The 24,177-nt window shown below is 40.5% G+C and overlaps 1 protein-coding gene across 1 annotated transcript in view; it reads right to left on the reverse strand.

The window, feature by feature from the left end:
- Positions 1-20,922, reverse strand: part of LOC143974566 (rod cGMP-specific 3',5'-cyclic phosphodiesterase subunit beta-like) — a 137,631-nt gene extending 116,709 nt beyond the window's left edge. Inside the window, exon 1 of the mRNA XM_077476096.1 lies at positions 20,312-20,922. Within this exon, the coding sequence (XP_077332222.1) occupies positions 20,312-20,782 (471 nt within the window). The 5' untranslated portion in view covers positions 20,783-20,922. The remainder of the gene's footprint in view (positions 1-20,311) is intronic.
- Positions 20,923-24,177: the final 3,255 nt, after the last annotated feature.

The following is a 24,177-nucleotide window of genomic DNA, read 5'->3' on the forward strand; positions in this document are numbered from 1 at the left end:
TATTTATTTATTCATTATACTCTTCTTTTTTTTTTCAAAACATTTCTAATTATAATACAATACGCATACCTCTACAGTTACCATTTGATTTGGAAATTTGGCTTTTCCTTTCTGCCTGCTCTTTCCATTGAGGGTCCCTTCTGCAGATATATCTTTTTTGCTCATATTATTTATACATTTTTATATACGCGATACGCTATTAAGATACCTATATTTTTTATTCATTTCCAATTCCACACTTCTATTTTTCTCTTCTCTCTTTCCTTTTTCAGGGTCTCCTGCCTTTTTTGCCTCTGTGTATCTCCTGCCTCCTTCCAGTGCCACTCTCCTGTTTATCGGATTAGGGGAGGGGTGGTTCCTACAGGGCCCCCTCATCTTGTTAACATCTTTTTTAATTATTGCAATTCATCAGTTACCGAGTTACATATGTGAAGCCCAACACACTGGAAGGCCATACCACCTGATTATTCTACCTAATTGTTTTTAATTCATAAGACATCGCATGTCCACATTTGTATATTTTGCTATGTAAGTACTGGGAACATTTTTTTTTTTTTAATTAATCTGCATTACTTATATGTCCGCCTCTTTTCCTAATATCCTGTCATTTGTGTTTTTTACTAGAATTATGTTTCATATACTCCACACTTACACTTGATGAAGGAGTGTTCAATTTCTCTAAAACACGTAGGGTAACGAGTGTTTGGGTTCACCTCATTGTGTATGGGTGCTCAACTCTGCATTATAGACATTGTTTTCTTATTTTTAATTGTTTTGTGCTATACCGTTCTCATTCTTTTTGTGATTATGTATATATATATATATTTTGTATAACTAAAAGTACAGTTTTGTACTCTATTATATGGTTGTACGTGCCTCTAAAGTCCACCAATAGGGATTTTCTTCTTTTTTGTAGTTTTTATAGGATATGGCACAACAAATTTGCACAGAAATGCCATTCTATACCTGTGTCTCTTTAAAAATAGACATAGTTCCACGCTTTCTCTTTCTTTTTCAAACTATACCTATAGTGGTTCCCCGTTCCTTTTTCAATACGCTACAATCTGCTTTTACAAGGTTTATCTGGGGAAGCAATAGACCTATATTGCAAAGGAGAATTTTATCTCTCCCTAAAGCAAAAGGGGGTGTAGGGGTACCTGACCTATACTACTACCATGTTGCAGCGGTATTAGCTAGACTAGTAAACTGGTTCCATCATTCGCATCTTAAACAATGGGTATACATAGAACAGTTAATTGCCCCCTTTGATCTCCAGGTGATTCCCTGGCTAGATATTTCTGCCCGGGGCCCACTTTCCTCCATGCCTTTTCTTACAGCACATTTATTGCGTATCTGGGATAAAATGCAAACCCAACTGGGACTCTCCCCAAAAGTGGGAATAATGACACTCCTGTTTGGTAACCCAGAGTTTCCTCCAGCAATGGCATGGAGACATTTTTTCATATGGAGCAAGGAGTTAAATCGTCAATTATCCCAAATTCTTTTTCAGGGAGAGCTTCCATTCCTATCAAACTTGATCCCTATACAGCAGCAATCAATTAACCACCTCAATACAGTGCACTTACACCCCCTTCCTGACCAGACCAATTTTCAGCTTTCAGCGCTCTCACAGTTTGAATGACAATTACTCAGTCATGCAACACTGTACCCATATGAAACTTGCGTCCTTTTTTCCACACAAATAGAGCTTTCTTTTATTGGTATTTAATCACTAGTGGGTTTTTTATTTTTTGTGCCTTTAAATAAAATAAAACGTAAATTTTGTGAAAAAAATGCCCTTTTCTTTGTTTCTGTTATACATTTTTGCTAATTAGTAATTTTTCTTCATAAATTTTGGCCAAAATTTATACTGCTACATATCTTTGGTAAAAATAACCCACATTAGTGTATATTATTTGGTCTTTGTGAAAGTTATAGAGTCTACAAACTATGGTGCCAATCACTGAAAATTGATCACATCTGATCAGGCCTTCAGTACATCAGGTGTATCTCATTTCTTGAGACACTAACAAGTCATAAAAGTACAAATACCCCCCAAATGACCCCTTTTAAGAAAGTAGACATTCCAAGGTATTAAGTAAGTAGCATGGTGAGTTTTTTTAAGTTGTAATTTTTTCCCACAATTCTTTGCAAAATGAAGATTTTTTTTTATTATTATTTTTGTTTACAAAATTGTTATATTATCAGGTTATTTCTCATACACAGCATATGCATACAAAAAATTACACCCCTTTTACACAGCCTGGCCACATAGCACCAACATTGAAGTAGTACCTTCAGACGTTCTACGAGTAAAAATGACGCATTTCATTTCTCAACCACCTATTACACTTTTGAAGGTCCTGGAGTACCAGAACAATGGAATTTCCCATAAAATAACCCCATTTTGAAAAGCAAACACACCAATGTATAATCTGTGAGTCATAATGAGTCTTTTGAATGGTTCATTTTTTTCCAGACGTTTTTGGAAAATGTGGAAAAAAATGAAAACGCATTGTTTTTTACACAAAGTTGTCATTTTATAAGATATTTCTAATACATAGCATGTATATAGAAAAAATTACACCCCAAAACACATTCTGCTACTCCTCCCGAGTATGGCGATACCACATGTGTAGGACTTTTACCCAGCCTGGTCACATAGAGAGGTCGAACATTGAAGTAGTACAATTTTGATGGTTCAACCTCAAGCAACACCTAACAAAGATGGCACCTCATCCCTGAAAGTTTGAAACATGAATCAAAGGACAGGAAGGGAAATTAGGGATTTTTGCGGTGCTAATTAACAAAATACAATTAATTAAAGTACAAAGTTAGTAGTACAAAAATTTATTAAGTTTGAGCTTAAAATCAGTAGCAATATATGCTTAAAAGATTCAGAATAATGCAATACAGTGGTTGTTCTCGTCAAGCACACATAGTCCCGACATGTTTCGCATTAGATTGCTTCTTCAGGGGATGTGTGAAAGTTTGAACAAGATCTAGACCGAAAATACAAAGTACAAAATAATAATAAAGTATGTCACAACATTCGTAAGTGCAGAAATAGAGGGGGAGGGGAAAGGGGGAGGGGAAACAACAGACACACACACATCAAACCCACCTTCAACCACTACGTTGGTGGTAAAGTAGTGGGATTGTCCACCTCGGGGGTTAACCGCAGCAGTGCTGAATCGCAGGGGGCTAAAAAGCCAACCCAAGAAAACTGATAAAAAAAAAAAAAAAAGGGATATATAGTAAAAAAAAAAAAAAAAACAAATTTGAAATTTTGGGATGATTTAAAGTTCTTTGAATACCTAACTTAATTTCAAGGTTGCTAAAATAAAACAACCTTTTGGGGGTGAAGGACCCTCTAAAGTATAAAAATTGAGAAAAAATAATACAAGGATATATTTTAGTTTCAAATGTATTACTTACGTAGGTTGGATAATTGTAAGCAGTGGGGACGCTCGCATTTTGAAAAAAAGTCTTTTTGAGCACTCAGGGAGACACACCTGCATAGAAATACCAGCTGGGTGGCCAATCAAAGAGAAAACAAAACGAAGATTAGAAAAGTTAAAGTAAAATAAAGAAGTGTATCTCAAAAGGGTGGTGTGTACATCATAAACTGAGTGTTATAAAGACACAAACCCTCAGGCATATAGATATACCCAAAGAGTTAAACATTCGCATCCCAAGGCATAGAATTCAAAGCCAGGGAGTTAATGCAGGCATATAGAAAGGGACATAGACAGTAGCCTAGGTCCAAAGGGTTGAAACACCGGCAGAGAGATACGTGAACGTTTGCAAATGAAAAAAAGACCGATCGAATAAATGTTGAAGAATATAACAGTAAGCTTACCGAAAAGTACAGAGTCTGAACGATCAAGCGTCACCCTTGGCTGCAACCCGCAACGGAATGACGATATTACGAAGGCTTTTTATATGCCCCGCCATCAAGCCGGCGTCTGACGTAGTCGGCCTGATGCGGACAAAAGGAGCGCTGTTGCGCATGCTCACCAATGGGACGAGACTGAATAAGCCTACAAATCCCATAATGCCTCAGGCATGTGGGCGGAGGAAAGAGGGGAACGATCGATGCCTTCGTAGAAGGCGAAGGCATAAACGAACGCGGCCATCAATCTGACCGCCCGGTCAGGCGTAGAGGCAAAAAACGATGGAAAAAGAGGGTCGGAACAGAATGGCAGAAGAAATAGCCAATCCTTCCGACCAATGTAAGGGGAGCGTCGCAGCGCTGAAAAGGGGCAATGGCACACAAGGCGCCTGTGCCCCCGGGTGTCCGTGCGAACAGCACTGATGGGGAAACCGTAGAGGTGGACCATTCGGGTGGGAAATCATAAAAGGGAAGGACAAAAAATATTTCTCTAAAAGCTGCACATAACAGAACATAGTAATATCGTAAACATATAAACATATACATGATGTATTTTTATACTCAAAACAAATCAATACAGACAAATTTCAAATAATACAATAAAACAATGAAAAAAAAAAAAAAAAAAAGGGGGGGAGGGGGGGAAAGGGGAAGGAGGGGAGGGGGAATTGACATTTATGTACAAGGTAACCTTGATTCATCTACAAATGAGTTGTCAATAATAAATTTATCATCACAGAGATTATCCGAACCTGAATTGGAAGTCTTGAAATTAGGACTAACCTTTTGTCCTGATTCAAATACAACCAAATTTCAACTTATTAAGGATTTACATCTTTTTTCCCGTAGACTGTTATATCGAGTTATCTTTGATAAGCCTGTTACTCCAGACTTTGATAGTAATGACGATGTCCGGTCTTATGAAAATATGACCGAACATTATGCCATCAAAAATTTGATGGAATTATGGGAGGAGGGAAACACTGATGACGACGACTCGGAAGTAATTTCTACTCCGAGTCTGTCAGTCCCAGGTGTTTCCTTCCCCCCCCCTCCATCCTTTAAATGCAAATCTAGAGCATTTCCTCTACTCAATGCAAACCCAAACATTTGGGCGTTTATACAGCAAACAACTATAGAGATTGAGAAATTGTCGTTTCATTCACCCTTATCTAACAATCTTTCGTTACAACACAGAGCAGCTATTAAATCCTTACAAAAAAATACAAATTTAATTATTAAGCCCGCAGACAAGGGCGGAAATTTGGTGATCATGGAAGTTGCACAATACACTTCCATGTGTCGAAATATACTGTCCAATAGAAATTGGTATCGTCCTATTTCTAAAACTGTCATTCTAAATTATCGAAATATCTATTTGAATCTCATTTTTAAGGCATATCAACAAGGGGTCATTGACCTCAACACATGGAAATTCCTAAACATCAAGGATCCAAAGATTCCAACTTTTTACGCACTACCGAAAATTCATAAGTCTCAAACAAATCCTCCAGGACGTCCTATCATTTCAGGATGTTCCTGTTTAACTGAAAATGCGAGCGCATTAGTTGACAGCTATCTAAGTCCACACGTCATCTCTCTATCTTCATATGTTAAAGACACCATCGATTTGTTAAGAATGATTGAGGGACTGTCTCTCCCTCCCAACTCATGGCTGGTTGCCCTGGATATCGAAAGCCTCTACAACACAATTCCCCATGACAAGGGAGTTGAAGTTGTACGCAGGTTTCTTTCTGAAAGAGGTTCCTCTTTCTCACAATATAGTTCTTTTGTTGTGGACCTCCTTGAATATATTCTTAAGCATAATGTCTTTGTTTTTGACTCCACCCACTACCTCCAGGTACAGGGAGTTGCGATGGGGACTAAATGTGCCCCATCGTATGCAAACCTGTACCTGGGGGGGTGGGAAAAGGAAACTCTCTCTAGAGAAGATTTGTCACCGTTTTTGGATAAAATTATTTTATGGTTTCGTTATATCGACGATGTTCTTTTTTTTTGGGCAGGTACGGAAACAGAACTAAAAACTTTCTTTCAATTGATTTCCATTAACAATTTCAATTTGAAATTTACTATGCAACATAGTCAGTCAATAGTTAACTTTTTAGACATAACTATCTCGTTGGACAGTGAAGGTAGACTCAACTCTCTCTTATTTAGGAAACCATCTGCTGGTAACACGGTTTTACACGCTACTAGCTTTCACCCAATTTCTTTGATTAACAGTATTCCCTATAGCCAATATTTGCGTTTAAAGCGAAATTGTAGCAAAAATTCAGATTTTAATATAGCAGCTGATGACCTTTACCAAAGATTGAGAAAAAGAGGATACAGTCATAAATGCTTGAAACGAGCCTATAACCGTGTAAAACCTAAAACTAGAACTTCACTTATTTTCTCAACCCGACGTCCCAATACAAATGATTCAGTTAGAATTATTACTCGCTATTCCAATCAGCATCGTAAGTTCAAGGAAATTTTACACAAGTTTTGGCCACTCCTTCTAGCTGACCCTACTACCAAGAAATATATTAAAAACTTTCCCGAAGTTACCTTTAAAAGAGTTCCCTCTCTCAAAGATAAATTAGTGCATAGTCACTTTGAACAACCAAAGTTGGACACTAGAAAAGTAACCAATGGCACTTTTCCTTGTGGCCATTGTGACGTTTGTTGTTATGTCAATTCACATACCAAACTTAAACTGCCAAATGGCAAATGGCACTCCATTAAACATCGAGTCACATGCCAAACACAGGGCGTTATATATCTTGCCCGTTGCCTTTGTGGCGGGTTTTATGTAGGTAAAACAAAGCGACAATTTTGTATTCGAATCAAGGACCATATCAAACCCATTATCAAGAAGAAAATGGAGACGGCCATCAGTCGACATGTTGGCCTCTTCCATGCCTTCAATCCCAAATTTATCACCTTTTCCGCACTTGAACATATCCCCCTTGATGTGAGAGGGGGCAGTGTGGATAATATCTTACTTCAACATGAAGCTGAATGGATTTTCAACCTAAGGGCCACAATTCCACCTGGCTTCAATGAAAACCTAAGCTTTAAACCTTTTTTATGATATAGAAACCTTTTTTGGCCTTTCAATCTTGCTGACCGCTCCTCTGAGAGGGAACCTGGTTGGGTTCCCATTTCCCCCTCCCCTCCTTCCCCTTTCCCCCCCTCCCCCCCTTTTTTTTTTTTTTTTTTTTTTTTTTTTCATTGTTTTATTGTATTATTTGAAATTTGTCTGTATTGATTTGTTTTGAGTATAAAAATACATCATGTATATGTTTATATGTTTACGATATTACTATGTTCTGTTATGTGCAGCTTTTAGAGAAATATTTTTTGTCCTTCCCTTTTATGATTTCCCACCCGAATGGTCCACCTCTACGGTTTCCCCATCAGTGCTGTTCGCACGGACACCCGGGGGCACAGGCGCCTTGTGTGCCATTGCCCCTTTTCAGCGCTGCGACGCTCCCCTTACATTGGTCGGAAGGATTGGCTATTTCTTCTGCCATTCTGTTCCGACCCTCTTTTCCATCGTTTTTTGCCTCTACGCCTGACCGGGCGGTCAGATTGATGGCCGCGTTCGTTTATGCCTTCGCCTTCTACGAAGGCATCGATCGTTCCCCTCTTTCCTCCGCCCACATGCCTGAGGCATTATGGGATTTGTAGGCTTATTCAGTCTCGTCCCATTGGTGAGCATGCGCAACAGCGCTCCTTTTGTCCGCATCAGGCCGACTACGTCAGACGCCGGCTTGATGGCGGGGCATATAAAAAGCCTTCGTAATATCGTCATTCCGTTGCGGGTTGCAGCCAAGGGTGACGCTTGATCGTTCAGACTCTGTACTTTTCGGTAAGCTTACTGTTATATTCTTCAACATTTATTCGATCGGTCTTTTTTTCATTTGCAAACGTTCACGTATCTCTCTGCCGGTGTTTCAACCCTTTGGACCTAGGCTACTGTCTATGTCCCTTTCTATATGCCTGCATTAACTCCCTGGCTTTGAATTCTATGCCTTGGGATGCAAATGTTTAACTCTTTGGGTATATCTATATGCCTGAGGGTTTGTGTCTTTATAACACTCAGTTTATGATGTACACACCACCCTTTTGAGATACACTTCTTTATTTTACTTTAACTTTTCTAATCTTCGTTTTGTTTTCTCTTTGATTGGCCACCCAGCTGGTATTTCTATGCAGGTGTGTCTCCCTGAGTGCTCAAAAAGACTTTTTTTCAAAATGCGAGCGTCCCCACTGCTTACAATTATCCAACCTACGTAAGTAATACATTTGAAACTAAAATATATCCTTGTATTATTTTTTCTCAATTTTTATACTTTAGAGGGTCCTTCACCCCCAAAAGGTTGTTTTATTTTAGCAACCTTGAAATTAAGTTAGGTATTCAAAGAACTTTAAATCATCCCAAAATTTCAAATTTGTTTTTTTTTTTTGTTTTTTTTGTTTTTTTTACTATATATCCCTTTTTTTTTTTTTTTTATCAGTTTTCTTGGGTTGGCTTTTTAGCCCCCTGCGATTCAGCACTGCTGCGGTTAACCCCCGAGGTGGACAATCCCACTACTTTACCACCAACGTAGTGGTTGAAGGTGGGTTTGATGTGTGTGTGTCTGTTGTTTCCCCTCCCCCTTTCCCCTCCCACTCTATTTCTGCACTTACGAATCTTGTGACATACTTTATTATTATTTTGTACTTTGTATTTTCGGTCTAGATCTTGTTCAAACTTTCACACATCCCCTGAAGAAGCAATCTAATGCGAAACATGTCGGGACTATGTGTGCTTGACGAGAACAACCACTGTATTGCATTATTCTGAATCTTTTAAGCATATATTGCTACTGATTTTAAGCTCAAACTTAATAAATTTTTGTACTACTAACTTTGTACTTTAATTAATTGTATTTTGTTAATTAGCACCGCAAAAATCCCTAATTTCCCTTCCTGTCCTTTGATTCATTGAAGTAGTACCTTCAGGCATTCTAGGAGCATAAATGACACATCTCATTTCATTCCTACCTATCACACTTTTGAAGGTCCTGGAGCACCAGGACAGTGCAATTACCCACAAAATGACTCAATTTTGGAAAGAAAACACCCCAATGTATATATTCTCTGAGGCATGGGCTACAAATAGGTACTCGGGTACTCTGATGGGCTGCAGATAGGTACTCTGGTACTCTGATGGGCTGGTGACAGGTACTTGAGTACTCTTGATGCCTGGTGACAGGTACTTGAGTACTCTGATGTCCTGGTGACAGGTACTCGGGTACTCTGATTGCCTGGTGACAGGTACTCGGGTACTCTGATGGCCTGGTGACAGGTACTCGGGTACTCCGATGGCCTGGTGACTGGTATTTGGGTACTCTGAAGGGCGGCGATAGGTACTCAGGTAATCATATGGACTGTGACAGGTACTCGGGTACTCAGATGAACTGTGACAGGTACTCAGGTACTCAGATAAACTGTGACAGGTACTCAGATGAACTGTGACAGGTACTCGGGTACTCAGATGGACTGGGACAGGTACTCAGATGAACTGTGACAGGTACTCGGGTACTCAGATGGACTGGGACAGGTACTCAGGTACTCAGATGAACTGGGACAGGTACTCGGGTACTCAAATGGACTGGGACAGGTACTCGGGAACTCTGATGGGCTGTGAAAAGTACTCGGGTACTCTGGTGGGCTGTGACAGGTACTCGGGTACTTTGATGGGCTGTGACAGGTACTCGGATACTCTGATGGGCCGTGACAGGTACTCGGGTACTCTGATGGGCTGTGACAGGTACTCGGGTACTTTGATGGGCCGTGACAGGTACCCGGGTACTCGGATGGACCGTGACAGGTACTCGGGTACTCGGATGGACCGTGACAGGTACTCGGGTACTCTGATGGACTGTGACAGGTACTCTGGTACTCAGATGGTCTGTGACAGGTACTCGGGTACGCTGATGGACTGTGACAGGTACTCGGGTACTTGGATGGACTGTGACAGGTACTCAGGTACTCGGATGGACCGTGACAGGTACTCGGGTACTCTGATGGACCGTGACAGGTACTCGGGTACTCTGATGGACCGTGACAGGTACTCGGGTACTCTGATGCGCTGTGACAGGTACTCGGGTACTCTGATGGACTGTGACAGGTACTCGAGTACTCTGATGGACTGGGACAGGTACTCGGGTACTTTTATGGGCCGTGACAGGTACTCGGGTACTCGGATGGACCGTGACAGGTACTCGGGTACTCGTACTCGGGTATTCGGATGGACCATGACAGGTACTTGGGTACTTGGATGGACCGTGATAGGTACTCGGGTACTCTGATGGACTGTGACAGGTACTCTGGTACTCAGATGGGCTGTGACAGGTACTCGGGTACGCTGATGGACTGTGACAGGTACTCGGGTACTCGGATGGACTGTGACAGGTACTCAGGTACTCTGATGCGCTGTGACATGTACTCGGGTACTCTGATGGACTGTGATAGGTACTCGAGTACTCGGATGAACTGTGACAGGTACTCGGGTATTCTGATGGACTGTGACAGGTACTCTGATGGACTGTGAGGGACAGGTACTATGAGGGGTAGTGACAGGTCCTCTTTATTGGGGGGGCAATCAGTGTGATTGGTGTACACTGTAGGCGGTAACGAGATGTTACCACAATCACGATCGGTGTGTGAGGAGGAGAACCCGGTAACATCTCGTTACCGTGGTTTGTTTACATTTTAGTGATCGGCTGTGAACCGATCACAGCCGATCACGTGGGTAAACAGCCGGCCAATGGCTGTTTACCAGCGTCGGTGATGAGCAGTGTTCCCGGGAACACGCCGCCATCCGACGTGCACGCGCAGCGTGCACAGTGGGGGTGTGACCATTTGTGATCGCCTGTGACTTCATCACGCCCGATCACGTTGTAAACAGCCATACCCAATGGCTGTTCACCACCTTCAGTGGCGAGCGGTGTCTCCGTGACACGCCGCCACCGAAGAAACAGGGATGCGAGTGCATGATCACGTGCATTCCCTGTTTAAATGGGAAGACGTCATATGACGCCCTCCCACCACAATAGGTGCTCCGCCTGGCCGTCATTTGATAGCCGGCGGTCGGGAACTAGTTAAACAATGGCTGGGATATCTGCAATTAACCTCTTTTCTTTCCTCTTTCCCTTCCATAGATGTGTTTAATAGAGAGGCAGATACCTTTGAGTCTCTTCTGCTACAAGAAACTGTACCAGAACATATTTTGTCTTCAGTGTATATGGCTCTTATTCTTAGACTCCATCCATGTCTCCGGGAGTTTACAGATAAGTGGCACATAGACTTGAATGTTCAAATTAAACCAGGGGAATGGGAAAAAGCGTTTACCCTTACTCATAGTATGTCGTTAGCAACTAAGGCACACGAGACAAATTTTAAGCTTCTTTCTCTGTGGTATAGATGTCCATCATTGCTTCACCGGATATATCCAAATGTCACAGACTTGTGTTGGCGTTGTCATTCCGCCAAAGATTTGTTATTGCATATTTGGTGGGAATGTCCATCAGTTCACAATTTTTGGGATATGATACTCCAGCTTCATACTTGTGTAACTGGGGTAACTATTCCCAACATACCACAAATTACTTTGTTATCTATCCTACCTGGCTCATATAAAAGCATTAAAAAAGGCCTTCTGAGACAATGGTTGACAGCTGCAAGAGAGGTTATACCGCGCCACTGGCGGTCGGCACATGCTCCATCGTTGATTGAGTGGATTTCAGAGATGAGAGGATGGAAACTCTCTTGTTACAGGAGATGGGCACTTATGAACAATGTTGCCAAATTTGACTGCCGTGGAAGGCGCTAAGGGAATCCCGTGAATTACGGAATCTGATTGGAGGTTGGAGGTAGGATGTGAAACTGGTGCAGAGTTGGATTGAGCGAGGCAACTTTGGCTTGAGTAGCTAACTCGGGTAGTTCTATTTTTTAAATTTTTTTAATTTTTTTAGTTTTTTTTTTATGTGTTTGGTGTGCTATACTTAACACTACTGTGGAGCTGAAGATAGGGAGTAGGAATTTATATATTTTGTCTTGTCTAAATTGGATGAATGAAGGGCAGGGATATTCCCATAAGGGTTTAAGGATGTGGGTGGTCTAGGTCAGTGGTGGAGGACCATGGCCCTCTAGATGTCCAGTGTTTTGGCTGCACTTCCTTTGATGCCCAATCACACTGCAGAGGGTGGGGACGTCGTTAGGGTTGTAGGGCCGAGGTGTCCGGTGTGCCGGGGTTCACCATCGCCTTGTGTCCTTTCTATTTTCTTTTTTTCCCTTCTTCTTGCTAGGGTCCGGCAGTGTGTGTGTATATGTTTTATATTTTACTATAATGTGGTATGTTCTTTATTATTACTTATAGGATGTGGATAATGTGTGCTTTTTTTTTCTAGTTTTGGTGTTTGTTTGTTGGTTATGTAAATTTCTTACAATTTTCAATAAAATCAGAATTGAAAGATTATAAAAAAAAAAAGTCTATGGGACTTCTATTAACATGAAAATCAAAAGTGCTAATTTTAAAGGCTTATATGCAAGTTATTGTCATAAAAAGTGTTTGGGGACCTGGGTCCTGCCCCAGGAGACATGCAATGCAAAAAAAGTTTTACGTTTGGGAGCAGTGATTTTAATAATGCTTAAAGTGATACAATACAAGTGAAATATTCCTTTAAAGTTCATTCTTGGGGGGTTGGGGGGTGTCTATAGTATGCCTGTAAAGTGGCACATTTTTCTTTTCCCATGTTTAGAACAGTCCCTGCACAAAATGACATTTCTAAAGGAAAAAAAGTCATTTAAAAGTACTCGTGGCTATAATGAATTGTCGGTCCCAGCAATACAGATAAAATTCATTGAAAAAAACGGCATGGGATTCCCCCAGTCCATTACCAGGCCCTTCAGGTCTGGTATGGATATTAAGTGTAACCCCACCCCAAAATTAAAAAAAATGGCATGGGGTCCCCTCAAAATCCATACCAGACCCTTCAGGGGAAACCGCGCCAATTTTTTTTTTTTAAATGGCGTGGGGGTCCCCCCAAAAATCAATATCCAAGCACACAATCTGGCAGGCCACAGGAAAAGAGGGGGGATGAGAGAGCGCCCCCCCTGAACCGTACAAGGCCGCATGCCCTCAACCCTTGCCCGGTGGTTGTGGGGGTCTACGGGCAGGGGGCATATCGAAATCTGGAAGCCCCCTTTAACAAGGGGACCCCCAGATCCCGGCCTCCCCCCTGTGTGAAATGGTAACGGGGTATAAGTTAAGCATGTGCAAAAGGAAATCGGTTGCATTCGAAAATATTTCTACCAAATTTGAAAATATTTCTACCGGATTTGAAATGATTTCAACATGATTCGAAATTATTTCAACCGCATTCGAAACTATTTCAACCGGATTTGAAAATATTTTGCGACCCAACTTTAGGGCCATGTATCTCGGGGTCACGTGGTGCTAGAAACCCCAAATTTGGAGATTCTGTAGTGCTAGTTCTATTTTGTTTGCATACCAAACTTGGTGTTTCTAGCTAGTTCTACTGTGTTTGCATACCAAATTTGGGGTTTCTAGCACCACGTGACCCCGAGATACGTGGCCCCAAAGTCGGGTCACAAAATGTCAAGCACTTTTCTGCAGCAGAGAATGACATTTTGACTTTGGGGCCACATATCTCGGGGTCACTTATAGCTAGAAACACCATTTGGACATGTTGCTAGTGCTAGTTCTACTGTGTTTGCATACCAAATTTGGGGTTTCTAGCTACAAGTGGCCCCGATATATACGCAGCCCCAAATTCGGGTTGAAAAATGTCATTTTTCGAATTTGATTCGAATTTCGTCTGAATTCAGTTGAATTTGTTAGCATTGTAATTCGGTAATTCGGATGCATCCGAATGTCCGAATAATGAAAATTTGTCTGAATTTTGATTCGGAACGAAACGAAATGCACATGTCTAGTATAAATGTCCCCCTACCATTTCCCAAAAAAAATGTCAAAATTGTACAAAAGACAAGACACAACTTGGGACAAGTCCTTTATTAAAAAATTTCAAAATAAAAATGTTCCATGAAGTCCATTCCTCTTCTTCTCTCGCTCCGCCGATGGCCCGAAATACCCGTTTACATAACCGGGTGGCCCATCCCCCTCTGATGCCATGGGGAAACCATTGGGAAGTCCATGTGCGTTGGAGGGGGGCGGTGTCACCCGGGTACATCACTGTGTGGCCCATCCCTCAGTTATAAAATAACTGTCACCTGAGAGGATGGTCATTACGGTGGATGCCTCCCATGGAGGTGGATCGTGGCGGCGTGTAGGGTTTTTTTTTTCTTTTTTGGTCCATCGGTAGAGCGAGAGAAGATGAATGGGCTTTGTGGGACATTTTTATTTTTTAACAAAGGACTTGTCCCAAGTTGTATCTTGTCTTTTATACCATTTTGACACTTTTTTGTGAAATGGTAGGGGTACATTTATACCCCATTACCATTTCACACAGGGGGGAGGCCGGGATCTGGGGGTCCCCTTGTTAAAGGGGGCTTCCAGATTCCGATACGCCCCCCACCCACAGACCCCCATAACCACCGGGCAAGGGTTGTGGGGGTGAGGCCCTTGCCCCCATCAACATGGGGACAAGGTGCTTTGGGGGGCTACCCCAAAGCAACCTCCCCATGTTGAGGGCATGTGGCCTGGTATGGTTCAGGAGAGGGGCGCTCTCTTGTGCCCCCTCTTTTCATGTGGCCTGCCAGGTTGCGTGCTTGGATAAGGGTATGGTATGGATTTTTGGGGGGACCCCCACACCATTTTTTTTTTACATTTTGGCATTGAGGTTCCCCTTAATATCCATACCAGACCTGAAGGACCTGGTATGGAATTTGGGGGGACCCCCCACTCAATTTTTTTTTTTAATTTTGGCTCGGGACCCAAAGGGCCTGGTAATGGACTGGGGGAATCCCATGCTGTTTTTTTCAATGACTTTTATCTGTATTGCCGGGACCGACAATTCATTATAGCTGCGAGTACTTTTAAATTACTTTTTTTTCTGAGTTCCTCATTCTGTGCAGGGACTGTTCTAAACACGGGAAAATGCACCATTTTACAGGCATACTATAGACACCTCCCAGGTACAAAATTTAAAGGAATATTTCACTTTTATTGTTTCACATTAAGCATTATTAAAATCACTGATTCTGAAAAAATTACAGTTTTTAAAACTTTTTTTTGCATTGATACATGTCCCATTTTGGGCACGGGAAAAATGTGCCACTTTACAGGCATAATATAGACACCCCCCAGTTACGAAATTTAAAGGAATATTTCACTTTATGTATTGTTTCACTTTATTATAAACTTATAAACTTATAAACATTATTAAAATCACTGCTCCCCAAACAAATGACATTTTTAAAACTTTTTTTGCATTGATACATATCACCTGGGGCAGGACCGGGTCCCCAAACACTTTTTTATGACAATAACTTGTATATAAGCCTTTAAAATTAGCACTTTTGATTATTCATGTTCGTGTCGCATAGACTTTAACGGTGTTCGTGTGTTCTGTCATATTTTGTGCCTGTTCAGTAAGTTCTGAGGGGTGTTCGGCTCATCAATACTTAGGAGTATAACTCCAATTGCTGGCAACTTTGCTCCTTTTCCAGGGACACTTTCTTCAGTGAGCAGTAATCCTCAGTTCAGAGAATTTAAAAAACGAACATAGTGCTGAACTGTATAAAATCAGTGCTTTATTAAAAAACTAAGAATAAAACTCACATTTGTAGATGCACTTCCTCCAGTGCACTTGGGCAAATCGCTTGACACATTTGAGGTGCGAAGCCCCCTTAACAATCACTTTAGTATTTACAGCGACTCGGCTCTGGGAGATGCAGTTACTTCTTACTAGTGTGTGATGATGTCACAAAGTTCCACCCCAATGTGTTTCATCACTTGTCACATGACTTCCTCATAGAGTCCTTGAGGAAGTCACGTGACGAAACACGTCAGGTCAGAGCTTTGTTATGTCATCACGTACTAGGAGGAAGCAATTGCATCTCCCAGAGCTGAGTGACTGTGAATATGTAAGTAATTGTTAAGGGGGCCACACACACACCAAATGTGACAAGCTTATGGAGAACACAGATTTACGGAAGTCTGTTGATTTTAAGGACCTTGTTCACACTTATTCCTTGTCATTTGAGAGTTTGTCACATGGAGTGTTATTATCACTATGAGGTGTCACAGATCATTTATGTTTGTCATTTATTCATTGTAAAAAATGTAATATGTTGATATTACCACAGTAGGTAATATAAAGTATATGAGTTAATGAGTGGCCTTTTTTTGCAGTAGGGGGTATTACCACTTTTGTAATGATACCATGTATCTTGAAGCGTAGTCATTTTTAGCACTGTTCACACTACTATTGATTTTCAATAATAGAGGGGTAGCACTTCACTATATTTATATTATTTACAGTTGAGTTTATGTGGAAACACATATAGGTGTCAAGCAGCAAGCCACATATGATATTTATTGATTTATTTTTTGGTTACTGCAAACTCTGAATATATACATAGTAGCACATGGGATTAGATACTATACTAACAGTCCATTCATTGCAGCTCTAATAAACAGTCTAGGGGTTGTCTTTTGTGATTTATCGCTTGTCAAATTTGTAGCAGGAGAAGGAGGTTAGGGCATGGGATACTCCAAAACAGTTTGCAATTAGCTTTGAGAGGACAATCGTCTCCTTAAGCAACTGTGAATTTTGGACAATCAAGACCTCACAGATGGGGAATTCTCTGGCAAGTTTCCTTGCATCTGGTTACCCTGCATCACTGTACAGCTACTGGTACCCAGTGCAATCTCCAGGAAACTACACAGTACATGAAGGCACTCTTCTCTAAGCTCCCAGACCATGGCACTGCTGAGCACAGGGACTAGTCAGTATCTGAGACCCTATGAGAGCAGTCTGAGTCGAAGCAACCTCTGGCACTTATATCACAAAAGCACAGAGTGACCAGGAATCAGTTTAGGGTCATTACAAGTCCCTAGGACAGCTTCAGCTTTCCAGCATCCTCCGGAATAACACAGGCCAGTGAGTCATTCCCTAGATGAGATCACATTGGTGAATCCCTGCAGTCAGTTCCAAGTCACTTCTGGGTTCCAGCTATGCCATTGCTGTTACCACACAGAACAGCAACACAGTCTACGGGCTGCGTCAGAGACAATGGCCCCCTGAGGCTTGCAACTCTCCTTGCTGAGGAAAATACCATCTCTCCAGGGTTTCAGACTATTAATAAGCATCCCAGCCACCATCTGTGCAAACTCCCCAGGGTTTGGCTAGGCCCTGATCATTATTCAGGCTGGTTGTACTTTCAGAGATGCACCCATTTTTACACCCAGTGACATAATCACTGGGTCTACTCTAGAAGCTTTCTTTGTGTTTGACAGGGGTTGGCAAGACACTGTACAATATTGTAATACTGAATGCAAAGAACTTCTAAGTACTTATGAATTCATTCATGCACATAATAAATGAATAATATTTCCAATAATAGTACAAAAAAATGCCCGGATAATGGTAACCCTTGTTTTTACTGTGTCCCTACTGGGGAGATTCCCCCTCGCTTCCTGTTTAGGAGACATTGTTTCTGGGACAGGAAGTTAGGAGAAATTCTACAATAGGGCACAGACAATGAGAAAAACCTGACTTAATCTCAAGCTCTTCCCACGGCCAAATGTTAAAGAAAAGTTTTAGTCTCTCAAGGTTATAATCACCGATATATTATTATGCATGTTGTAAGCTCATAGTAAAGAGACAGAAAAACATTTGCTCCTTCTTGGAAAAAATCTGTTTTAGAGCTTTCAAAATTCAAGACTAGGATGTTAACAACAGTGCTGGATATAGAACCTTGTGAAAAGGCCTTAATGTGCTGTATCCACCTCATGGAGCACATTATCATAACCATATTTTAAAGCATGGCAAAGAAGCACACTGAAGTCGAATGTGTCTGTCATGAGCAAGTAAACATCTCCATTTTGGCCAACCCATGTCAAGCCAGAAATATAAGTGGGATGCTTAAGAAAAATCTGCCATCTTTCTGTGAATAAGTGTTCTTTAATACAGAAAGGAAGGCCCTTATGCACAGATGTTTGCAGGAGTTGTAACCACAGAGAAAAGGATGAAATATCTCTCCCAGAGTCCAAATATAAGGTTTTATATGAAAGTGGAATTACACTGTATCTGAGCACCATAAACTAAAAGCACTATTTAATTTATTTTTAAATATTCAAAGCAAACTCACTCATCCATCCATCCATGTCTCTATTCTTTAAATTGCTGAGAAATCACCCCCTAGAATTTCTGGTCATAGCCATCTTGAGTAAGGACAGATGATTATTGTAGCAATTAATTCCTGGAATCCATCTGCCCTTAGCTCAGACATTCAGGCAGGAGGGTGTGCTTAGCTGAGTAAACCCCTTCCCCTCCTGAAGACTCCTGGGATGTATGACATCATTTGCCTAGGCATGGAAACTAGAAAGTAGCTAAAGAAATGTAGAATTTTTTTTAAAACAAGTAAATATGATATACTTTTGCTACCTTTTTATTAATGTTAGCAGCATAAGAATTAAAAAGAGTAAATGTTGATTGAGAGCATGAAATTTCACTTTTAAAAAAATAGTTTGAAAAACATTTCAAGGGTCAGAATGTGTTTCATCAGGACTTCTTATATACCAATGGGTATGATAAATGGATTCAGGGAGATAATATGATGAGTCCATTATTCAAACTCGTCCTTACACAACAAGCTCTGATAAAGGGATTATCTTCTAACTCCCGAAATGTGTTGGCCACAAATGCAGCATATATATTTGTTTTAATGAAATGCAACCTCATATTTGGGCTTTCTTAAGTGTCTCTGCAATCTCAGTTGAATGTGTTTTTGCAGAACCTTCAGTACATGCAAGCCACCTACTTAGTATTTAACACACTTCCAGGCACTAAACTCCATATGAACTTTTGGGAGTTAGTTCAGGAGCTTTAAGTAGTCTGAAGTAATCATTTTACTATAATCTGCAATGTACTAGGTTTTTCAGTAACAAAACCATTATTCCAACCAAGAAGCCCTGTCTCTTCATTTGTAAAATGGCAGCAAGCATGATGTTGCATGTACATCAAATGAAATACCATTGTTGGGGATGCTCAAAAACTGTATAGCACTGTTCTTAGTGGACTTGTTACATTGTAAAATGCATAGCCCAACTACTGTTGCTCTATTACAAAATGTATTGTCCCAATACGTTTAGACAGATCTTTGATTACTATCATATCAATATACATAGACTTGTTTGAGTTCTTATGAATAACTAATAGATACAGATGATTGTCATGTTGTTTTTCTTGCACACTTGTGTATTCAGCATTCCTTAAATAAAGATTAAAAAAAAAAAGTATATTGTCCAATACCTGGTGTCCCAGCAGTAAGTATATTATCTAGTTCCTATGGTGCAGTGAAAAGTATACTGACAATCCATGGCAAACCAGTGTAAAATGTAACTTAACTGTTTGCAGGTGCTGCACGGAAAGTAAATTGTCCAAGTAAATTGTCCATTCTTTGCTAATCAAGTAGCTTTTCACTATGTGTTTGCCAATTTGCGTTCATATCCTTAACAAGCTAATACATGGCCTCATTAGTTAAAATATTTTAATAAACTCTCTGTGTTGCCTCTAGCCATCAGTCAACTTTTCTCATTTGCTTTGTATTCATGAAAATGGAGGCTGAACAGTTGTTCTGAGTAACACACACTGCTAAACATTAGGCTTGTTTTGACTTACATCTGCATCCTACATTATTACATTATTTTTTGCAAGTACCTATAGATATTTTAATTTTCTTTGCCTAATGTGTATACAACAAAGTCATGGTATTTGTTCTTTGATTATATTCCTGCTCTGTTTCCAAACCTATTAATTGACTACCGACAAAGTAGCCCAGTTCTGTGTCATCTCTTTCTATATAGAAAACATAAGGCTCAATTCACTAAGATATTTTGAGCAATAAAACATGAAAATAATGTTCATTATGCCAAATAATACATACTTTATAGTGAATTCAGCCTACAGCCTATATGTAACAGCAGAAGTGCAACTGAATATCTATTATATTTCTCCTTGAAATTTAGAAAAGAATTAAAGGTTTATATGTGTATTAATTGTTAATTAAGTATGTTAAATGTTCATATGAAGCTTAAATGTCCAAATACAGCAGAGGAATATCACCTCTGTATGTGTGAGTGTGTGTACCTGTGTATGTATGCAAGAAACAGCTACTGAGTTTGAACACACAGGCTAGAAAAGGACATACCTCAGACACATCCTTAATGTTAATGGTCTTCTTTGTATGTGCAACATGTCCTACAACTCCAATATCCAAAGGAAACACAATCTCACTATCAGGCGGTACAAGACAGTCCTCCAGTTTACTATCCTCGTTGACATTGAAAAGTCTGGTAGCTAACTCTGGAGTTCCATTCCTTTGCCTGTACATAAAAAGACTACAGCGATCTGCATGAATTAGAGTGCTGATTCTTCTTAGAGTCTTGAATACGACCTTCTCCATGTTTATACTTTCTTGCATATCCTTAACAAGTTCAAAGAGAATTTCGCTTTCTTCCACCTGAACAAGTTCTCGAAAAGTAGCAAAATCCACAGATAGGTCCTTACGGCCAAAAGCAGCTGCTATAGTCTCTGGTTTTAATTTCTTCTGAAAGTATCTTTCTGTGAAGTTGGGATTATTTTCCAGAAAGGCCAAGACATCCTCTTTTTTCAGACTCATGGTGGAAATTTTAGGTTTCCAAAATCGGTAATCAAAATCAGGAAATTTCCGTGCGTAACAATATAAGAAATATTGATTTACTTTATAAGTCCAGCCTGGAGCTCGACGGTTATCATGAGAATGAGTCAACTGTGTATTAATCTCACTGTGATCAGCAAAGCGTATTCTTAATAATGCTGAAGGTGAGTCTCTAGGAGGACAGAGCTGCTCAAGCAAACCAGATCAGGTGACTCACCCTAAATCTTCATTCATCCCCTGTACTTTTCTATAACAATCTATAGATATGTATTTTTACACATGTATTATGCTTTAAATGTGTATAATTGTGCTTTATTTTCTGAGCCACATTCATGTAGTCAACTGTTTGTTGTTTACTGTCTATACAGATGGATACATTTGATGTGTCTGTGCTATGCATCCTTAAAGCTTCTTAGGATTTAATTAAACAGGCACTCAAGATGGTATTATCTGAAGCCGACATGTGACCAATGTATTATTTGCATTTACTTGCATGTATTTAGGTGTTAATGCCTGTTAATTGTATTGATTTGTAAAAATCATATACATTAAAAATGAAAAGTATCAATAAATGAAAATTTTATTGCTACCTCTGTAGCACCTCGGATACAGGAGCCTCATAAAGGTTTTTTATTGTTGTTTTTTTTTTTAACATGAGCAAGCTGTGTGCTTTGCAAACGTTAAATATAGCATTTATTATGTCTATAGCTGACACTTTTGTATAGTAGAAAGAGTGAAGCTTACTGTTATATTATGGTAAATTTCTCTTATGTGTAAATAAAGAAAAGTTGCTCTTTTCCAACAATATTTTCACTTTTTAACCCTTAGTGAGCCCTAATTCATTATTATCAACTCCTCCACTTCCTTCTTTGCTTTGTATTTTTAACAAATTTTTTATTTGTTATTAGCTAAATGTTTTACGTTCATGTTTGTTGTGTTTGTAGTGCCAGAATAAATATGAGTTTTGCCAATAACATGATCCTATTGCCTTGATAAAAGGGACACGTTACTGAATAAAATATGTAGTTAAAGTGTTTGTAAACCCTTACACACCACTTTTACCTACAGGTAAGCCTACAATAAAGCTTACCTGTAGATACCGTGAACTTGCACCGTTTAGGAGATATTTCCTGTATCAGCATGTGCTGACGTCATCGCCACCTGCGCACTAAAGAAAAGGCTCGCTCATGGCGTTTCTTCAGCTGCTCTGCCATTACTGGTGACTCCTGCACGCATGCGCAGGAGTGACATAATTGTGGCTCTAGCCAATCACAGCGCCGGAGCCCTCGATACCTGGAAATAACTCCGGGAGACACGTCAGTGTGCCGGGACCGCCGCGGGGACCTTGCTCTAAGGTATGCTATGCATACTAGCTCATTATGCCATTGTAGGTGTTTTTTTGTTTTGTTTTTCTTTTCGTGGGTGTACAACCACTTTGTCCCTACTTAGCTTTTTTTAATTCCTAAATTTGTAATTGGAATGGTAGTTTGGTAGTTTTATTAACTGTTTCATTTTTTTTCTTTTCGTGGGTGTACAACCACTTAACCCTACTTAGCTTTTTTTAATTCCTAAATTTGTAATTGAAATGGTAGTTTTATTAACTGTTTAATTAACTTTTCTTTGCATTTTATTTAAATATGTGTTACCTTTTCAGACAGAATTTCATACTTCATAATAAATAGAAGACTTTTCTTATGTCTTTTCTGCCCATTGCCATCTCAATGTGCTTATCTTTCATGTGCCTTGTCCATGGCAGCTTTGAATCTACACCTCTCTGTTCAAAATTAAATAAAATGCATTCTGAGCCCATCATTTCCTGTGTTATCATGTGACCATCCAGGAAACTTTATATCTCATTATGCCCTGCCTTACTGCATCACAGAATAGTTGTGTGTTTTAATGGTCTTGACCACACTTAGGGTGCTTTCACACTGGGGCAGTCCGGGCATCGGTGCTAAAGTGGCAGTATTTTTAGCGGCACTTTTCTGTCGTTTTAGCGGCGGCATTCGGGCACCAGCAGGGTGGTTTTAACCCCTGCTAATGGCCGAAAAAGGGTTACAACCCAGCTTTCACACTGGAGTGAAAGGAGCTACTTTTTCAGGCGCTATACAGGCTCTATTTTTAGCGATGTAGCGCCAGAAAAACACCTCAGTGTGAAAGGGGCCTTAACCCTTTAAAGTCCACATTTTTCAATGAGCTAGTGTGACTCAAGATGTGCTCTACCAAACGGTGGAGCAGAACATCAAAGAGTTAATGACCACTGTGTACTCAGATTGCGCAATCTCCTTTAGATCTACCATCAGCTATGTAGTGCAAGGGCCTGCCTGATTTGTTCCAATTGAATAAATCATTCACGCATAGGGCAGCACAATGATTTCAATGGGCTGCCCTCCATGCAGCAAAGTAGCTCATGGGACATTTTGGCGTGCTATGGTTTGCACATTTTTTATTGCAGCAAAGGGAAAATAATCTGGTCTGTGATCCATATAGGATGACATATGGTAAAGGGGGAAGCACGGAAGCACCTGCGGCTGCTATCCTCAGAGTTGTGACTGGCTCTATGCTGCACTTAGCTGGTGCTTCCTTCCCTTTGCTCTTTCTCAATTTTTTACTGCGCATTCCGCAACATATTTCCACACGTTTTTTCAAGCGACAAAATTAGTATTTTCAGGGCTGGGCTCAGCCCTTGCTTCTCTGAGCTGCCCATTCAGATGTCAGCTGATTGCCAGCTCCTATCTCTCCACAGTGACTCACCTGTGATGATATCCTGCTCTTCAGTCCTGCCTACTTAAGCTCTCCAGCCCCGATGATCTCTGCCTTCGATTTGGTCACATCTCTAGAGACGCTCTCCTGTGTTCCTGTTAAAGACTTGCTTAGGTAACATTACTTCTGGCTCCAGATCCTGCTTGCTGTTCTACTACGCTCACCTCTGGCTCTGTGACGTTTTGACTTGCTTGACTATCCTTTCTTGTTCCTGAACTCTGGCTATGTTTTGACTGCGTTTACTCTGTTTACCTTTTTTTTATTATTATTAAACAAGCGAGATTTAACTGTACTTCTGTCTCAGCCTGATTTCATGGTTTCTGACAGTAGGCGAAGGCCATGGATTCAGAAGATGCAGTCAAACCACTTGTTGGTAATATTATTTCCAGATTGGATGAACTGGATCACCGCATGGATCAGTTCGCCATGGCATTACAAACGTTCCTGAGTCGCACGGCTCACCTGGAATCTCCCACTGTGGCCGGCCCCATACAAACTAAGTTGCAGGCTGACCCTGCTGCTGCTGCAGTCTATGTGCAGGCACTAGCCTTGAATAGTTCCGCTCCGCTCCATGCTGCCCCAAGTGTTTCCCACGGACAGAAGAAAAGTAGGTT

This window comes from Lithobates pipiens, unplaced genomic scaffold (assembly GCF_037356315.1).
Source record: "Lithobates pipiens isolate NorthernLeopardFrog02 unplaced genomic scaffold, aLitPip1_a1.2 Scaffold_13, whole genome shotgun sequence".
In the NCBI taxonomy this organism is placed as follows: Eukaryota; Metazoa; Chordata; class Amphibia; order Anura; family Ranidae; genus Lithobates; species Lithobates pipiens.